The following is a 20,372-nucleotide window of genomic DNA, read 5'->3' as shown; positions in this document are numbered from 1 at the left end:
GCAAATTCCCATACAAAATCATGAGGATTTGAATATTTTGTCTTAGATTGTTTGATCAGTTGAAAGCTGATCCAACCCACAAATAATAGAGATATTGTTGAACAAAGCTTTGGGTTGGATCATGTTGAATCAGCTTGATGATGAACACTAGAATCATTAGATCATGATGATCATCAATTACCTCGTCATGAAATATTGTTCAGAGTTTATTTTATATTTGTCATAAACGTCACATTTGGCTTGCCCCAAATGTCCAAAAACAATCGCGCTTCCATGGAAAATTACAACATCAAGAAAGAGAGCATGCATCTTTAGTTGACTCGCTGTAAGAATTATTGTGCGTTTGCTAAACGAGAAAAGACAGCATAAAAAAGAACAAAAGAAAATCACAGCATGTGGAAAATCAATGCAAGGGGTCTCTGATCCACCGACTTATATATATATATACACACACATATATACATGGAAGAAATGATTTATGTAGTTCATGCGTACAAGTGATTCCGTACATTCATTTTGAAAAAAATTAATAAAATGTACATTCATTTTAATAGTAGATCGATTATTATTTTTTTTTTAAAGAGATTGTGCGAACTTTGCATAGTTTAGGACTGTATCTACTATATATATATATATATATATATATATATATATATAAAGCAGCCGGTCGATCGATGATTTACACCAATGGATAGTTTTTAAGATGAGTAGAAAATCACGCACATGCATTGCCGTGCATGAAATGTATAAAAAAAGTATGCTTTTTTTTTTTTTCCTTTTAAAATATATAAACAGTTTCCTTAATATAAACGGTTTCCTTAATAAAAGGGTATGTTTTTTTTCCTTGATCTAATACCTCATAATGTATCATTCCGGGCCGCTACCATCCAGTACCACCACCACCACCCATCAGCCTAGCTCCAGATTTACCACTGATCTTATGGCTTTGTACTTGGAAAATTTAAAATCATCATGATGTGATCATCCTGCAGATCCAATATTTTCTAATCCAGCCCGGTCCAAATTAAATCAGCTTAATTATAGAATCCAAATCATCTTTCCCATTTGCTAGCAATCCTTAAATAAATTAATGGATATCATATACAGTGTATACAAATTAATTTACCAATTAATGCATGTACACTTGGCCTACTACATCAAAACTTGCTAGATGCTGTCCAAACCTTGCAATCCTTGATCTTTTGGGTTGCACCTCAAACGTACCCTACAGATAACTTGATCTACAGAAGTGACCTTTCTCTTGGTAACTAATGAAAGGATGCCTTTAAGCCAATTAAGAAAGTATTGGACTAAAAGTACTATCTTTTATGAGAAATGCTTTAGTCACAAACAGATTTTATAAAAGTAATTTACTAATTCACTGCATATATGAACACGACTAATTTGTGCATGCCTCCGTTTGAGAATATCTAATAAAAGGTAATGATCCATAGTATCCATGCACAGATCGATCCCCGAAGGACCGACATGCAATAGGGAGTCCAAAAGCTAAAACCAGTGGCGGGTCAACACACACATGCAAGCATGATCAGGCCGCCATGCCAGGTTAGTCCAATTAAGTGAGAAATGGAGAAAAAAAATACGTAGATCAAACATGCAACCCTTTGCTAGTCTTTGTGAGTGGATCACATGCACGAGTTGGAAAAATTAAACAAAAAAGGTACTGCAACTCACCCTAAAATCTCTATATATATATAATTGCACGTTCATCATGTTACTTTTTTCAGAGTCAGAGACGAGCTAGCTCTTGTTCTTTGATCAGTTTCGCTTTTCTTTGCATTTTTTCCCCTAAAGGCTAAAGAAATGGTACTGTACGTACTATTTTTGGTCAGGCGCCCTTATTCAAACATGCGCGCGCATGGCCATTTTTCTGACTTCTGCAGCCAATCTCTTTACTTTTTTTTTTTTTTTTTGGGTAATAAATTTTGTTAGGGGGCCTTTTAAACTATGGACGTACGTACGACCTAATACCACTATGGGGAATGATGTAGATTGCATCTAAATCCATTACAGTCATGCTGATAATTTACTTTAAAAGAGAAATATTATTCTATAAACATGCAATACTACTATACTGATGCATGGGAGAATCCAGATGTTTGGCTTGCTTTGCCTAATCATGTGGCCAGGTGTCCTTGTATCTACTATGCATCTATGGCTACATCTTCACGATCCAAAGTCTGTTAAGGTCCAGTTTGGATACAAAAGTCTCTCCAACGTATCTTAACTTATCTCATGATGTAATTATTATAATTTTTTTTAAATTTTCATACAAAATATAATACACAATTCAATTTTTTCAAATTTTAAAATAATAAAAATATTATTATAAAAATATTTTATTTAATTTTTAAGAGAAAATAAAAAGCATGTTAACTTGACAAGAGAAAATAGTATAATATTCCCTTTAGCATAATTAATGTGTTTGATGAAATTCTCTATTTTATTTGTTAATAATATTTCCTTAATAATTACAACTTCGATCTTAGTTTTGACTAACTCGCGAAGCGAGACACTGTTGATTAGCTGATGAATAATTCATACCGTAACTATAAGGTAATTGCCATATATATGAGTTCTATCCGAATTAAAGTTGAGAACAAGGAGGCATGTCAAGATACTTTTCAAAACATGTGCAGGTCCGGCAATTGAGAAAAGTTCTACGACATGTTTGAAGATTCTACATATCCCGTAAATGGTTTAGTCAATATCTTTTTTCACTTTTCATTTTCTTATTAATGATCTAACCTTTTTTTTTTTTTTTAAATTTCTCGTAAGAAAGAAGTCGTATAAATAAAATAAATAGATCACACTTGAAGATTTGCCATTATGCAAATCACTCGAGATATTTCGTTGACTCTCTAAAAATTGATATTTATTATTGAACATTACTTACATATATATATATATATATATATGCACTTGTGATATTTTTAATTTTTAAATCATGTAGCTAGAAGAGGATCTTGATAACTACAATATCGTAAAGTCATATGCTACATCGCACACCATTTGCAATGGAGAATAGACCCACCCCAGGCGCAAGAGAATTTTGCAAGTGCATGTAACTACATTTTAAATTCATTAATATATATTCCGATTTTGCATTTTAGGTACTCCTCAACTGGTACTGATGTTGATATTTTCTTCCTAATTCCTAAGATCTTCTTCATGATATTTGTGGGGCTTGGGATACTATTTCAAGCCTTCCACTTTCATGTCCTCATCAGATAGGAGCATTGTGAATGCATGATTGTTCTCACGACGACTTAGATACAGTTAGGTTGGAGATCAAGTAATTGTGAACAAAGCATAGACAATTTGAGGAGTATTGCAGTAGACAAATGTATATATGGAGATACGATTGCGACAACATGAACAATATGAACCGAGGAGGGAGACGCAGATCCAACATTAACAGTTCTAGTGGATGCTTTTATGCATACGTAAAAGTTCTAGATATAATTTATTTTAATGTTTTTCTATAACAACACTTGAACAACTGTCTTCTATATTATTGAATGCATTAGTTTAATTATATACATCTTATTATTTCCATATATAATTATAACTTTGATGCAGGGGGATTCGAGTCTGAATCCAATACCGATGAGATTTAGCTAACAGACGCGACGTTAAAAGCACTGGACTATTTAGAGAAGTTAGACCGGTGCAAAGAAGACGGGAAGAGATAAAGATTTGGACGAAGAGTGACAAATTTAGGCGAAGAGACTTAAGTAGGCGAGAAGAGATAAAGACTTGGGCAAGGAGACTTATCCCTCAATTGGGCGAGGAGACTTATCTCTTAGTTGGTTGGGCGAGGAGAGGTGACGGCATCAGTATTTTATCTATAACTTTGGCTACAGGTGTCAGAATCACCCATATGACTCCAATTCGAAAAGTTTTCTTCGACGCACACATCGTGGGCTTTAGAAGGGGATTGATATATTTTTATGGTAAAACCTTAATCTTAGAGTTTCTCTGTTTGCGAATTTTCTCTATCTCAATCCCTAGCTTATGTTGTTTAACTAGCTGTTAGATTAATTTTTTATTTTGTTCCGGCGTCAATTGGCATCAGAGCTGTAGCATTTTCCTGGGGTGAATTATTATCAGTTTACATGGCTGGTGGTAGAGGTCGTGGTTGACATGGACACGTTTCGAATAAGGAAGTCCCTCCCCGCAATCGTAACGTACAGGACACGATGATTGCAGATTTGCAAAGGTAAATAGCATAATTATGCTAGCGTCTAGAGGCGCCAAACCTGGAAAGTCAAACTTATGATCAAGAGTTTGAATCCAGTTTTGAAAACGTGTATCACAACCATGCTCTATTCTGGGAGCACCATGGTCGGGACGAGCGTCATGGGGACCTTTGTTTTAGAGTAGATCTGATCGCCAAGTGGAGCGGATTTTTTTATTATAAGGAAGTCCTAGATTGTGCCAAAGTGAAACTAATCGCCATCAGACTCAAGGGCAGAGCATCTGCGTGGTGGGAGCAGTTGAGGTGATCACGAGACAGGTAACGCAAGACCAAGATTACTGATTGGGAAAAGATGAAGAAGAAGATGAAGGGACAATTCCTTCCTTTTGGCTACACTTAAACTATGTTTCAGCGACTTCACTCGTTGAGGCAGGGCACGAGTTCGTTGATGATTACATGAAAGAGTTCTATCAATTGATAGCCTAGAATAATCTATCTGAGACAGAAGAGCAGATGGTGGCACGATATTTGGGGGATTATGACAGTCACTGCAAGATGTCCTCAACCTTCACACGCTGTAGACGGTTTTTGAAGCATACCAGTGTGCACTTATCATGGAGAAGTAGCATAACAGGAGGCCAGTAATTAGAAGTGATCAAAGCATCCAACGGTTCTCCCTCAAGAACCTTGTCCCACCCAACAACTACCACAGGGTCAGAGTTATAACTCTAATATTAGATGTTTCAAATGTGGTGAAACATTGCAGGAAACCTGCTAATCAGAAAGGCAAAAATCTCCTGATTGAGGAAGACGTAGAAAGAACTGAGGAGATTAGAGAGCTTGTGTATGATGATGATGATGATGTAAACGTGTTGTATGGTGATGGCCATGAGACCTTAGTCATTCGCAAGAGTCTACTGACTCCCAAGGGTGATTTAAAGGACGATTGGTTGATAATCAATATTTTCCACACGAACTGCACAATTGCTGAAAAAGTATACAAGATGATCATTGATAGTGACAGTTGTGAGAATGTGGTGTCTGAAGAGACTCTCTAGAAGTTATAGTTGAAAATAGATCGTCACCTCAAGCCATACAAATTTTCGTGGCTAAATAAAGGCAGTGAGGTAACAGTAGATAAGCGATGCCTAGTGTCTTTTTCGATTGGCAAAAAATATTTTGATAATGCTTGGTGTGATGTCGTATCTATGGATGCCTATCATGTATTGTTAGGCAGGCTTTGGCAGTATGATCACAATGTTATTCACGACGGGCGGAAAAATACGTATTCCCTTAGCATCAAAGGGAAGAAGATTGTGAGCACCTTGCCGGGAAGGAACCACCCCTACCCCGGTAGCCATTAGTACTAACCTACTTTTCATGTTCAAATTTCTAGAGGAGATTGAGCGCGAAGATGTGATTTACGCCCTGCTGCCTTGTGGGAATAGTGTAGCCAATGTGAGTCCAAATTTACCAGTAGAGGTGCAACAGCTGCTAGTAGAGTTTTCTGACTTGATGCCAGAAGATCTTCCTCCTGGACTGCCACTTATGAGGGATATTCAGCATTAGATCGATCTTGTTCTGGGATCGAGTTTGCCAAATCGACCTGCATATCGCCTTAGTCCTAAAGAATTTGAAGAGTTGTAGCGTCAGGTGGTGGAGTTATTAGAGAAGGGCTACATCCATGAGAGCATGAGCCCATGTGCAGTCTCTGCCCTGTTGGTATCGAAGAAAGATGTTGACAGCATGAACCCATGGCATATGTGTGTTGACAGCAGAGCAATCAATAGAATCAGAATGAAGTACAGGTTTTCCATTCCATGCCTAGATGATATGTTAGATCAACTATCCGGTTCTAAGGTCTTCTAAAAAATTGACCTTAAAAGTGTATACCACCAAATCAGGATAAGGCCTGGAGATGAGTGGAAGATAACATTTAAGACACAACATGAGTTGTATGAATGGATGGTCATGTCTTTTGGGTTGTCCAATATGCCCAGTACATTCATGAGGTTTATGCATTAGGTTTTACGGCCCTTTATGGAGAAATTCATTATACTTTACTTTGACAACATCCTCATTTAGTCCGACATTGGCGTCACACTTTGATCACTTTTGAGTTATTTTGATATGTTAAGAATGGAGCGTCTGTTCATCAATTAGAAGAAGTGTTATTTTTTCACCACTTCTGTAGCTTTCCTTGATTTTGTTGTGTCAACTGATGGTGTGCATGCAGATTAGTCACTTCAGCACTTTGATTGCCCATATCACAGAAGTGCCTCAAGGGGTGTGACTTCCAGTGGTCTGAGGAGGCAAAGACCAGTTTTCAACTGGTCAAGTAGAAGATGACAGAGGTCCCAGTCTTAGCACTTCCGGATTTTGATACGGTGTTCGAAGTCAATTGTGATGTATTTGAGGTTGGCATTGGTGGTGTTTTGCGTCAGAAGGAGCGGTTAATAGCCTTTTTTAGTGAGAAGCTGTCAGGGTCGAAGAAGAATTATTCAACTTATGATCTAGATTTCTACGCCATAGTTCAATCCCTCACGCATTGGCATCACTACCTGGTACAGAGAGAGTTCATTCTTATCATTGACCACAAAGCCCTGAACTACATTAATGGCCAGCACAAGTTGAGCAAGCGGCATGCTAAATGGGTAGCATACTTGCAAGAGTTCACATGTTCACTGAGGCACCAATCGGGAAGTTTGAACTAGGTTGCAGAAGCGTTAAGCCGGTGAGTGGCACTCCTCACCACCATTAGTACTAGAGTGGAGGGCTTTGACACTTTCAAGGATTTGTACGCTGGAGATCCGTCCTTTGGAAAGATTCTTAAGGAAGTAACAGAGGGAAGATGAAGTGACTTTCTCTTGCACGAAGTGACTTAAGCCGGTGAGTGGCACTTCTCACCACCATTAGTACTAGAGTGGAGGGCTTTGACACTTTCAAGGATTTGTACGCTGGAGATCCGTCCTTTGGAAAGATTCTTAAGGAAGTAACAGAGGGAAGATGAAGTGACTTTCTCTTGCACGAAGGATTCTTATTTCATTGTCTACAGTTGTGTATCCCAGACTGTTCCTTGAGAGAGCACATTATACGGGAATTGCATGGCGATGGGCACTTTGAGCGACAAAATACCTTGGCTTTAATCACCGTAGATTACTACTGGCTCAAGTTGACCAGTGACGTGGCAAGATATTTTGTGTGCCATATTGCAAATGGAACCCTCACCAATGCTGGTCTTTACACTCTGTTACCTATACCTAATGGTCTATGGCTTGACGTCAGTATGGATTTTGTCTTAGACTTACCCAAGACCCAACGCGTCATGGATTCAATCTTCATCGTCGTCAACCGATTTTCTAAGATGACCCATTTGGTAGCTTGCAGAAAGACCATGGACGCCACCCAGATCGCCCACCTTTATTTCAAGGAGATTGCTCACCTGCATGGTGTTCCTCGGTCTATCACCTCCAATTGGGATACAAAGTTTATGAGTAATTTCTGAAAAAGTTTGTGGGAAAAACTCGGAATGAAGCTAAACTTTAGTACTGCCTATCACCCCGAAATAGACAAGCATACCGAGGTGGTGAATTGAACTTTGGGCAACCTCTTGAGAAGTTTGGCGGATACTAAGCCAAAACAGTGAGACTTCGCCTTATCACAGACAAAGTTTGCTTACAACCAATCCAAGAACCGAACTACTTGGTTGAGTCCATTTGAAGTTGTGTACAGTCAGAATCCACCAGGCGTCCTTGATTTGGTCCTTGGCCCACGGATTGGTTGCCTCGACATCAAGGTTGAGGAGATGGCAGACCACCTTCGAGGAGTACACAACCAAGCCAAAACAAGAAATTCATGTGAGCAATGCAAAGTACAAAGTAAACACCGACAATTGTCGTCGCCATACACTTTTTGAGGTTGGCGATCTTGTTTGGGCTGTACTAACCCATAATCGTTTCCATGTTGGCGAGCACAACAAGTTGAAGGATAGGAAGATTGGACTTTGTGAAGTTCTCCAAAAGATCAACGACAGTGCATATAGACTGCATCTTCCCAGTCCTATGAGAACTTCGGATGTGTTCAACGTCAAACACCTCAGCCCTTGCTTTGTTGACGATAGTGTGAACTTGAAGATGAGTTCTTTCCAACTAGGGGAGCCTGATGTAAGGGGGATCCGAGTCCAAATCTGAGACTGATGAGGCTCAGCTGACAGATGCGACGTTAAAAGTATTGGACTACTTAGAGAAGGTAGACCAGTGCAAAATAGGTAGGAAGAGATAAAAATTTGGGTGATGAGCGGCAAATTTGGATAATGAGACTTAAGTAGGCGAGAAGAGATAAAGACTTGAGCGATGAGACTTATCCCTCGGTTGGGCGATGAGACTTTATCTTAGTTGGTTAGAAAGGAGAAGTGGTGACATCCGTATTTTATCTATAATTTTGATTGCAAGTGTTAGAATCGCGCATATCACAATTTCGATTAGACTGTTGAATTTCATTCCAAAACATATTTTCAATGTCATAACCCCATGCCAATTACTTTTTTGAGATGAAATGATTATTTTTTGCGATGAAAGTCTCATTAATAAAAACCATTAATTTTCTCTTGATGTGGAATCTTATAATTAATCGTGTATTTTCCTCAATTATGTTTCAATTTTGTCATTAATGTCTAATCATCCGACTTGGGGTCTATTTTATATATAGAGAGAGAGATCCAGAAAACCTTATGAATTGCCTTTTTCTTTTAAAAAAAAATTAATTAACCTGGTCGACCGACGTGATCCCGGCCATTTTCATTTTGCTTTGTTTTCATACACTACAGGAATCAATCCATGATACGTAATTCACATTTCAAATGTGATCATATGAATATCGATCGCAACTCATCATGATGCTTCGTCAAATATACATTAGATCACTATATATGTTTGATAAAAGATTTCACCCAGGATGTGACTCATGATCACGACGTACACGTACGATCGAATTAGTATTCAACGAGGACATTAACATTGACTTTGAAGCTCAAGCTAATTATGTTTCATATGAAAACACCCCTAAAAAAGATATACAACTTTCAGTCAAAAAAGGACACTGCATTCCCCTTCTCATGCATAGAAAATAATGGCATGTTGGGTGAGATAATGGCATTTAGGTTGTCCCATCTTGCACATGAGAGAGAGAGAGAGAGAGAGAGAGAGATCAGAGCCTAAAGGCTAGTTAGGGTTGTCGACTATTAATGTAGTGACATTTGGGGTGTTGGATACATAGCTTATAAAGATCAACTCCAATGGGGTGCACATGATGATTAATTGAAATATTACATGCAACTAAAAACGCGTTTAAGCCATCATTACTTGAAAGAAAATCAAAGGAGATTAAAGATCAATGATCAACAGCTACGTACGAATGCATGAACATGTTGCATGCATGCATGTTATAATTTGATGATCATCGTATATATCTACGACTAATTATATGTACGTTGTGATGGGATTGATCTGTTTTATTTTAATTGAGGAAAAATGACTTAATTATACCGTCTTAATGTGCCTAAAGATTTCACGTAAAAAAATTTATTTTTAAAATTGGTTTGATCTTATTTTTATTAAAAAAAATATATATAATTTTTAATTTTTAAGACTTATTTAATATTACTTTAAATTCGATTTTCTTTCTGTATATGCTATTAGATTCTCCAACAGATATGACTGTCGATGACTCGATAGAATGATTGTAGCTTTTCCAAAAGATGGGGACACGAGTATTAATTAATATATAACTAATGACGTTCTATTAATTAATAGAGTAAAAGCAAGACGCGTAACCTCGATTGTGTAGAATATCGTGATTAAAATCCAGCTTAATTTTGTCCTTTTGTTTTTTTTTTCCTTTGAGTTGTTCGATATATAATATAATTGGTGATCATCGTTTAATGTCGTCTTTACTGTAATAATTAATTATTAGTTTCATATCTAAATTAATAACTTGTTAAAAGAAAAAATATTAAAAATTTAAGAAACATTATAGGCCATGCCAGAGAAATTAATATAATCTTTAAAAGAGTGTCATCTGAAGAGGAAATTATATGTTCCGAGAGTTTGAAAAAGGGCCAATAACCAACTTAGATGAAAATTAGTACTTAATTAATTGTTTTAAATTTAATAATTTCTGATTTAACTAGCTCTATATATATATATATATATATATTAATTATTTTTTAGTGTCATTTAAAGAAATATATTATATATGAGGAGTCAATGATATGACTAAACAAAAGCAAAGTTTCTGGCCTACTTCGATCCAGAAGTACTACTATGCCTTTTCCTCATGATAATATATAAGAAAACAAAACAGAAAAGGGAAAGGGAGAAGGAGAAAATATACTTTAGCGACAAATTAAAAAAATAAATTTATAAATTAATGTGGTTTGATGTATTTCATGCCGATACATTAGATTATTATAAAGTTACTTTCATTATAAAGTATATGATCTAACGTATAATCTCATAAAATTATATCAGTTTATAAATTTATTTTTATGAAATATTTTAATTTGTAACTGTAGCATCTATCTGATTGATTATTTAACAGGATATCATTAAATTAAAACACAAAATGGTAGTACTACTGCTCGCTTGATGATCATCATCTCATTCGTAAGAGTGGAGAAAAATATTTGCCTATTCATTAAGCTGACAAATGCAAGAAATGGTCAAAAGAAGACTGGTTTGAAAAGGAATTCGAGAAGCATGATCTATTCAAGACAATTGTAGTAGGTAACCAAAAAGTTGGTTTTCAAGACTCAATAATCAGCACTACGTACTACAGATCATCATGATGGACACGAACCAAATTCGCATCTGATCTTTTTTTCACCAATATTGCTATAGATTATTACATGGAATAGGAAAAAGACCCATCTATACTTTGCCTAGCTTTAACAAAGAGATTGGATCCTAAAGATCAGTAGTTTCTCCCCCACTTTTGTTCATACAACATATATCATGTGATCATCATGATCATCATGATCATCTTTTCTTTTCTTTTCTTTTTTCTTTTTTTTTTTTAAAAAAAAAATAAAATTCCTCAACTTCTCCTTGGGAGGAGTTTTCAAAATTATAGGGCTACTTACTATATAATTTTAAATGATTTTAATCATGTCCAAAGAGGGTCCCACATTAAGCCTAGGTTGTTATAATCGTCAAGGAAGGACAGACTAGCATTGCTCTGGTAGCGTTGATCGGGACTTGTACTGATAAAATTTTCGTGTGAATATTGCTGCTGATCATGCTGATCATGAGGCGATGCCTGATGAGGAGTTTGAGACATGTCCATGCAAATTAAGGCTAAAAGGTTGGCTTGTTGGCATTGCAGGTTGACAACCTCGGCTTGTGCCTTGGCTAGTTGTGCCTGGAGCTCGCTAACTTGTTTTTGGAGCTGACATATTACCCCTGCACATCCGTAAACTGGGTCTCTTATCCTTGCACTCGCCTCATAAACCATGCTGCTCACTGCATCAGCCCTCTGGGATTCTGGGAGTTCCTGAAATTAATAAGATCGAGGATGGATCTCATGCATTATAATAAATAACTAAAACCTAAAGGGCTATTTCGAAAATAAAAGTATATTATAAAAAGGTCAACAAGAAGCAGTTCAACCGTACAAGCACATTCTACGATCGATAGTGCATGCTTTACTTGATGTTGTCGATTACCCTTTTCTTTTAGAAGAATGATATACATACAGTATATTTTCACAATAATATTATAAGATAAGGATACTTTTATAAAATTATATTATTTTTATAAGATGTTTTATAAAAATATTCTCACTTAAAATATAATTGTGTAGAATATTATAAAAAATATTGTATATAAATCATTTTCCTTTTATTTTTCCTCAGATTCCTTATTCTATGCTGAGGATGCGTTTCATGTCAGAGAATTAAGTGTGTTCCCGACAAAGCATATGCTCGGTATGGAAAATTCAGTACATGCAGTCAAATTGATGTGTGTATGAACAGTGTGAAAGAAGCTGAGATTGCTTACTTTTCAAAGTTTCAAAGCAATCAGGCTGTTAAATGTAAGCGTTTGCACAGTTATCAGAAGTCATTTTCTCATCTTCCTTATGCAGCTTGACGATAAGATATTATATGGCACCAGGGGCCGGGGTCCTACCGAGAGACTCCGTTAACATCTCAAGAAAATCGATTATTTGTAAAGAATTATTTATGATAAAAATGATTATTTACGATAAAAATCGATTCATTTTTATAACAAATAATTGTAGTACTCTAATTATTAAAGTTACGTAATTGAAACGAATTACCTAAAATGTGCACAATTCTTTCGTTACGAAACTTGTACCTTTTCCGTGTTTTCTGCAGATTATTTCTCTTGTATATATCTACATGTTTCATGATTTGTTTCGTTGATTTTTGAAATTAGAACGAGTATTAATTCCATCCCATCCCAATTATTATTTACATATATATATATAGCATCGAAGACGTTGAATATTTCTTAGAAAAATTAGTTGGTACTTAATAATTCATAGGTACGTACCTGCAAGAACTTGATGATGTTGCTAGCACCGAACACTCGATGAGCTATGGTGAACTTGGCTGGCTCAGTGGGAGGGAAGTAAGGCGCCAGCACGCATCTCTCCGCACACCGTCGCCGCAAAATCTTGCATGCGGCGCAAGGGCTTACAACAACAGGTGGAGTCGGAGTAGGACTTGGGGAAGAAGGAGGAGAAGATGATGAAGATGAGGAGCGAGAGAGCTGAAGGGTTGATGAAGGTGTGGTCATGATTGTGTTCATGTCACTGCATTCCATATCTTAATTAGCCTAATTAGAAATATGTCTGATGAGAGAGAGCGAGAGAGAGAGAGAGATGAGGCGGGGTTTGCTTGGAGAAGAAAGCTGGGAGCCGCGTATAAATAAGGGAAAGGGAGGCCCTGCCCGGCAAAGGGACGTCATCCAACAGAGATATTGACGCCATGAGTTGAACCTTACCGTTGGGTTTTCTGGCTGCGGCCACATCCAAGTTAGGCTCGAGTATTTTGGCTTATAGTATGGAAAAAAAAAATACTCTTCCCCACGTAAAAAGAGACAAAAATCGAAGTCTTCATATCTATTTCATTTTAATGAAAGACTCAATAATCACCAATTAATAATTTCCTCTCTCTCTCTCTCTTTTCGGTGACAATTAACAAAGTGATATATACAGATTTTGGATTTGGTTGAGGGTCTTGTCATGCTACGAAGTTATGGAGCGGTCTATAAAAAAAAATATTTATTTATGGTCAGTTATTTATTAGGAAAATAATTATTTTTTTATTAAAATAAATATATTTTTATCGTAAATAACCATTTTAATAAATAATTCGTTAGAAATATATATATATATTTTGTAATTAGTGTGAGTTTATTTATATTTTTATATGTTTGAATTTTTGTAGTACTTTAAGTTCACATAAATGGAATTTGATAGACTGAAAGGATACGTATAATGTGAAGATAGAAGTAAATAGTGAATGACTCGCACGTACGTAAGTTAGAAGGAGAGTACTGTGTGTGAACTAGCTCGCATTTACAACAAAGAAGACAAAACTTTCGATCGATCTCTTTTCAGCATTCATTACTATAGTACTATATGTCCATACCACGCGGTTGTTTTCATTTTTAATAATATTAGTAATAAGTATCAAATAAATAAATTAACATAAATACTTTATAAAAAAAAAAAAAAGTACTATTAATAAAAAATAATTTTTTAAATTGTAATTTATTTTTTTATAAAAACTTGCACGAGTCTTATGATCTATTTGATACTTTGTACAAATTATTTTTCTTTCACATTATAACTTTGTATTACCCTATTATTAAATCATGAGACTATTTCCCCACCGTTCTGTTCATAGTTTATTATTTCACATTCCAATTTAATTATTAATGTTGGGGATAAAACAAAATGGCCGGGCCCAATCCTTTGGGAGTCTATAACCATTAAGAGATTAGGCAAGTTGATTTAGACATATAAAAGGAAAGAGCATCGAAATATGATTAAATTACTCAAAAGAATGAAAGAGACATCTGTAAAAGGAGGGGGTATCCTCAAGTTTTGGAGGGGCTTTACTATGCACAAAGACCCCTAAGATCTTCTCTACGAAGGGAGGATGTCATCTTCAACTTCCATCAAATCCAAATTTTCTCAATTTGTTGAGAGATATGTGGCTATAAGAGGATATACAAATTTCAAAAAATAGTGAATTTTGCCTCTAAACGATCCGTGGATATAGACTTTTATGTCGAACTATGTAAATCTTTGTGTTTCTTTCTTTATTTACATTTTATATGCTTATTTACTGTTTCTTTCCATTGATGAACGGGTGAGTAGTACTGTACCAACACCCAAACCACCATCGTGGGCTTTTGGACTGCATTGTTGAGGCCTCAAACTATCACTGTGGGTCGGGGATAACAGATTCGTCTCTTTTTGGTTTGTTATGCAAATTTATGCATTACAGTCAATTATGGTCCTTAGTTGTAATAATAATAATAATAATAATAATAATAATAATAACAATAATAATAATAATAAGTAACAAAAATCTTCCCAATTAATTCTCTATCGATGGCCTAACTTTCCAAGTTAAAATAGGGTTCTAGTAAGAAAAACACCCCTCTCTCTCTCTCTCCAACTTTCTTGGGCTAACTCAAGTCAAAGACAAATTTCAACCAAAAAGCAGGAAAGTCAAACATATGATAAGCATGCTCACAAATTGTCATTCTGCGCTAGAATCTAGCTAATTGTGAAGAAAATTCAATTGAAAACAGTTAATCAAGAATTTGCACAGAAATAATAAGCACGCTTTGAGCATTAATTTACTCACTATATATATATAACCTAGCTATATAGCTTATAGCTAGCTCGAGTACTATTAATCTAATTTCATCGATCGTTTCAGCTCAGACCCAAATTAGAATTATTTCGATCTTAAATTAATATATATCCTAATGGCCTCAAAAACCATACATGAGGTCCACGCACATGAACTACTTTCATTTTACAGCCTTTGCAAGGATGACATGTGGCTCAGACCCATCTAGCTAGCTACTCGATCCGTTAATTTGGTGTACGCTTTTTTGGTGACCGAGTTGAATTGGCTTTGCTGCATGCCAACAGTCGGACAGTGCTATCTTTCTACCCTTCTAACCACCTCTCGTTGACCTACCATCTACCGAGAACGACTTAGGCGCGCATCTGATCAATGCGCGCGTATGTGCCTGTGTGAGTGTGATTGCGAGTAATTGGTTTTAAGCTTTTGGAATAATTAGTGATATAATATGATATTAGAGAAAATATTTTGAATTTGAATTTTGACTCTTCACTTCATTAAAGACGGATTCAGATATTCACGCGAAAAGGAGAGCCTTAAGATATAATATAATTAAATCTACATGTTCTTATTAACTTAATCTTTTATGGCTGAGTGATGGATGAATACGTAAGAGGTGGAGATCAGAGTATTAATGAATGGATTGGGGGGCCAATGTGGGGGGTGAGGTAGGTGGGGAACCGCTAACTCGCTGTGCACATGAAATAAGAAATTTATGTATGAAGAGGTCCGGTCTCAGCTGCCACGTACGTACCATACCCCCCAAAGCTAAAAAGAAGTGAAGTCCTCGTGATCACGATCATCTGCCCGCCCCTGATCTGTATATGATTGTGACCCTTTTGAATAGATCATATTCTTTAATATAGAACGTACTTTGTTCATGTCCCGAATTATTATTTTAGTTTAGGGTTGTAATCTTAAGTGATCAATTTTTCCACAGCTTGGAAAAACTCGTATTAAGCTTCACTATTGCAGTGGAAATTGTTTGACTCTCTTGTGTTATTTCTACCCATCCTCTACCCCACTACTGCTTATCTCTATATATCTCAAGTCTTCTGATCTTGCTCCAGAAGGAGTCTTTTCCGTGTGGACCTTTACTCCATTACCCACAAAGCAGTGGAAACTGAACCATGCAGCTTCATCTGCAGGCAACTAGTTGGCACTAGTAGTAGTACTGTAAAGTACTGAACCAGCTTCAGTTGAATCAGTTCCCACATTTCAGTTAAGAAAACACTGCAAAAATATATATAAATCAAATATAAATTAAGAGTTAATCCGTCTGAGTTATTGGGTCGTTTGAATTTGACCCCAAAATTACTATCAATTTTGACGCGCCGTTCGATCAATTTTAAGCGTTACACAAAAAACAAATAGGCTCGTTTGGATAGTAAGATGAGATGAGATGGTTTTAGATGAATACTTGAATAAAATATTATTAGAATATATTGTTAGAATATTATTTTTTAATATTATTATTATTATTTTGAGATTTGAAAAAGTTCAATTGATTATTATATTTTATTTAAAAATTTGAGAAAATTGTAATCATGATCGATGAGATGAGATGAGATAAGGTAAGATGATTTCTATATCTAAACGAGCCCAAAATGATGCAATTTTAAAAAGAAAATCTTAATATATAGAGAATGGACACCAAGCTGGTAATCATGGGTGAGCTTGTATGCTCTTAATTAGCATTTGAAGCTTGAATTCATCTTCGATCTAAAACATGAGGACTAGTTTTAAACATGATAAGCCACTGAAGTTTCCAGGTTGGTACGTATTTTTGCACGCAAAAAATGAAAGAAAAAAACCAACTGATCATCATGTTAAGTGCCAAGTACAACAAGCTGAATTTTTGTGCATGTCAATTAAATGGTACAAAAGTCATGTCAAGATTCACATGATATATAATTAATGTCGTATTCACAAAGAATAGCCATCGTGCTACTTGTTTCCGCTCTTATAATTAATTAGTGCATGCACTTCGCGGGTTACACGACATGATGATCAGTATATGGATCAGAGAAAAGTAGGTTGCACAGTACTTCGCATTAATGCAAATTCCACATGGCCTCTTTGATTGCAGTCTAAATTTGGCGACTAGAATGGTTTCACGCAGCCTATGGAATAGGATCCTTAGAATGGAAATCAATAGTATCTATTTGGTATATATGACAAAATTTGATATTATAAAGAAGTGTTGCTATCACAGAAATAAGAGTTTACAAACTGATATAGTTAGACATTAATATACGTTAGATTTATTTTATGGTAAAAGAGTTTTTCAATCTGATACATCATAACAAACTATATCAGTTTACAAAATTATTTATTTAATTAAGATGATCTCTTTATGAATCAAACAATTCTATTTAGATCCAAATACTTTCATGTTTTACACCAAATAGAAACTATTAATTCATATGAAATAGAGAAGATCGTTATTTGACATATAAAAAAAAAAAAAAAAAACAGGGTTTGTACACGTTTCCCAACTGTGATTTAGAAACATGCGGGACGAATACCACGACCAAAACATTCTCGGGACTTGACCAATATATACCATGTTGCATGCTAATATATGATCTCTTGTTAATATGATGCAAACCTAAGCTAGCTGTACACCAAATGAATCTGCACATGAGCACATGTAGGCCATGACATGCATGAAGAAAGTCAGCTTGACACCAACCGGCAAATACTAATGTTTGGTGGGGAACCAGATCAGCTTTATCCGAATTTCAAATGACATGTTCTATACATATATATATATATATATATATATATATATATGTATTTATGTATATATGAAGTGGCTGCGAGTTGTCAGTTTTCTAGATAGAGCTTCTTTCCCTTATCTTTAGTTCATATTTCGAAACCCATATATTCTGGTCTTTGGGTTTAAAGGCCCACACGGTTTGGAGCAGAATTTTTAGGGTCTTTGTTCCAGCAATTTTCCCACTGAGACAGCTACGAGCAACCTCAAAGGTCCTAGCTAGAGTTCCTTCTCCTTCTCTCTAATTTCAATTGCCTCATGAAGGCCACAGAATCATCGGACACGTTATTACGTCATGTAGAGCAGTGGAAGATGATGGATGATCAAGTACACACGGTTTTGAGGATTCGATTTCTGTCAGAACTGTTTAAATAGTTGTATAAATTTAGAGGTCATGATGCCTATCCAATTTAATGGGATATAGAGATCAAGGTTATAAGTTCGCAGACTGGACCACGCCATTAAAATCAAACACAGCATACGTACGATGTTGGAATCTTTTATCACGTGAGGAAAGGATGGCGACAGATTTGTGAGTTGTTTATAACTCACACCGAAAAGGAGTACCATTATTTTTGTCACGTCGACATTTTTCATTTAAGTTCTGATGAGGTGTTGATGTAATTTAGAACGTACATGCATGCAACGCGCTTAACCAACGTGCAACCAGTGTAGAGCCTTGGAGAACCCATGAGAGATGCTTCCAATGGTTAGGTTACAGAAGAATTACCTTCTTTCAATAAAAATAAATAATCTCCCCTAGAACATATATACCTAGTAAGTTGTTTATAAGAGCTGAGGGGTTCTATATGGCATGACTCATTCGGGCACGATTTTTGGTGCTTAGTATGATATGCTACTTTCATGAACACAATTCTGTTATTGATAGCATCCTTCCGGCTAGGTATCTTGCTCAAACATACCTCTACGGATCGCAATCTTAGAGGGATACGGTTGGTTGAGATCCCTTGTTGACTACGATGTCTTCCCTAGCTAGACTTTATCTCGAGGCCCATATAGTACATTTTGTTTAATTTTATCCTTTAGTCACCCTCAATCACATGAATCTCTTGTGCCTGTGCCATTGGACGCCATCTATTCTTTCCTCTTCATTAGTGTGTATTTGTGCCAAATAGTAATTACCCCGTAAATTCTCCTTGTCTCGAGTATCTATCGCCCGCTAGATGAGCTCTAGTGGCGGGGGGATCATATTTTCGTTGGTCGTTTCTTCTGCAGTGCAAACCTAGCACCTCTGTTCTTCAAGTCTTGTACATAGCACTCGCGCACCAAAACTTGCTCACCGTGAACATCTCTGATGCCACGTCCGTCAAGAACTTCATCTTTAAGTGGTAGGTTGAGTGCGTAGCACTCGCGCACCAACAGTTGCTCACCGTGAACTTCTTCGACACCGCATCCATCAAGAACTTCATTTTTAAGCGGTAGGTTGAGATGACCGCCCTTATCTTGTTCATAATTGGGGGCCCAATGATTGCATTGTACAATGAATGAGCTTTCACAACCAAAACATTTGTCATCATCATTGTTGCATGGGCCCCAACTCATACCGTAAGAGGCAACGCGATTACACTGGCAAGTTGCACTCTTTCTCTTGAGAAAGCCTTCAATGGCGTAGGTGATGGCCAGAACCTATCCTGCTCAATTCCAATCTTCCTGAATGCATCCCAAAATAGGACATCCATTAAACTTCCATTGTCAATTAGGATCATGCACGTGGTGCAATTGGTGACTAGTAGGGTTACCACATGGGCGTTATCATGCAGGTGTAACACCTCATTGTAGTCTTCGTCACTAAAACATATGGGGGTAAGCTTCTCGATTATGGTTTTCTTCCCGAGAGATGGGGTCCTAGCATGGGCCTTCCTGGCTAAAGGTTGGTGTGGATATAACGGGGTGTCTGCCTCTATCTGATGCTTTTTTCCTTCCTTGGGCTTTCGCTCCTATACCTCTCAATTGATATTTTCTTTTGCCTCTCGTTCTTTCTAGCAATGGCTCATGGTTGCTAACAAGGCACTCCAAATCCTCATTCTCCTGCATAACATTTATCCTCTACTTGAGGTTGCAACATTCTTTAGCATTGTGACCTCTCGCTCTGTGGTAAGTGTAGTATCGACCGAACCTTTGCCTAATAGTGCTCGTACTGTCACCCTTTCATACTCGTACTTCTTCGCCCCTTGCACATTCATGCTCGAATGTGCTTCTCTAGAACTCAGGTGTATTGCGTAAGAGTTTCTCTCCTACTTTCGATCATTACGAGATCCTCTCGTTCTTTCCTCCTATCACCTTCTTATCCGCGTTGTCCACTTATACTTTTCTCGTATCAGTCAATGCCTTCCATGTGCCTTCCGCATCGATCCACTTCTAGTTTTTGCATATCGGTCAATGCCTTCAATGTGTCTTCGACATCCACAAAGTCATTCGTTCTGTCCATGAACTCCCCCAAA

General features: G+C 36.6%; 1 protein-coding gene across 1 annotated transcript; it reads right to left on the bottom strand.

Annotated features, from left to right (window-relative positions):
* Positions 1-10,967: 10,967 nt before the first annotated feature.
* On the bottom strand, positions 10,968-13,278 carry LOC109009326 (LOB domain-containing protein 1-like). The gene is made up of 2 exons (XM_018989772.2): positions 12,793-13,278; positions 10,968-11,770 (listed from the first exon to the last, which is right to left on the bottom strand). The coding sequence occupies exons 1-2, from the start codon at positions 13,063-13,065 to the stop codon at positions 11,384-11,386; spliced, it is 660 nt and encodes a 219-aa protein (XP_018845317.2). The 5' UTR covers positions 13,066-13,278; the 3' UTR covers positions 10,968-11,383.
* Positions 13,279-20,372: the final 7,094 nt, after the last annotated feature.

Source organism: Juglans regia, chromosome 5, assembly GCF_001411555.2.
Source record: "Juglans regia cultivar Chandler chromosome 5, Walnut 2.0, whole genome shotgun sequence".
Classification (NCBI taxonomy): Eukaryota; Viridiplantae; Streptophyta; class Magnoliopsida; order Fagales; family Juglandaceae; genus Juglans; species Juglans regia.
Note: the sequence above shows the minus strand (reverse complement) of the source record. Positions and strands in the feature narration are given on the sequence as shown.

Bases quoted from the DNA above. Each gene is read 5' to 3' on its own strand.
- LOC109009326 (XM_018989772.2), bottom strand. From the start codon at position 13,065: ATGGAATGCAGTGACATGAACACAATCATGACCACACCTTCATCAACC. The intron at 11,771-12,792 runs GTACGTACCTAT...TATTAATTTCAG, and splicing joins ACATCATCAAGTTCTTGCAG to GAACTCCCAGAATCCCAGAG.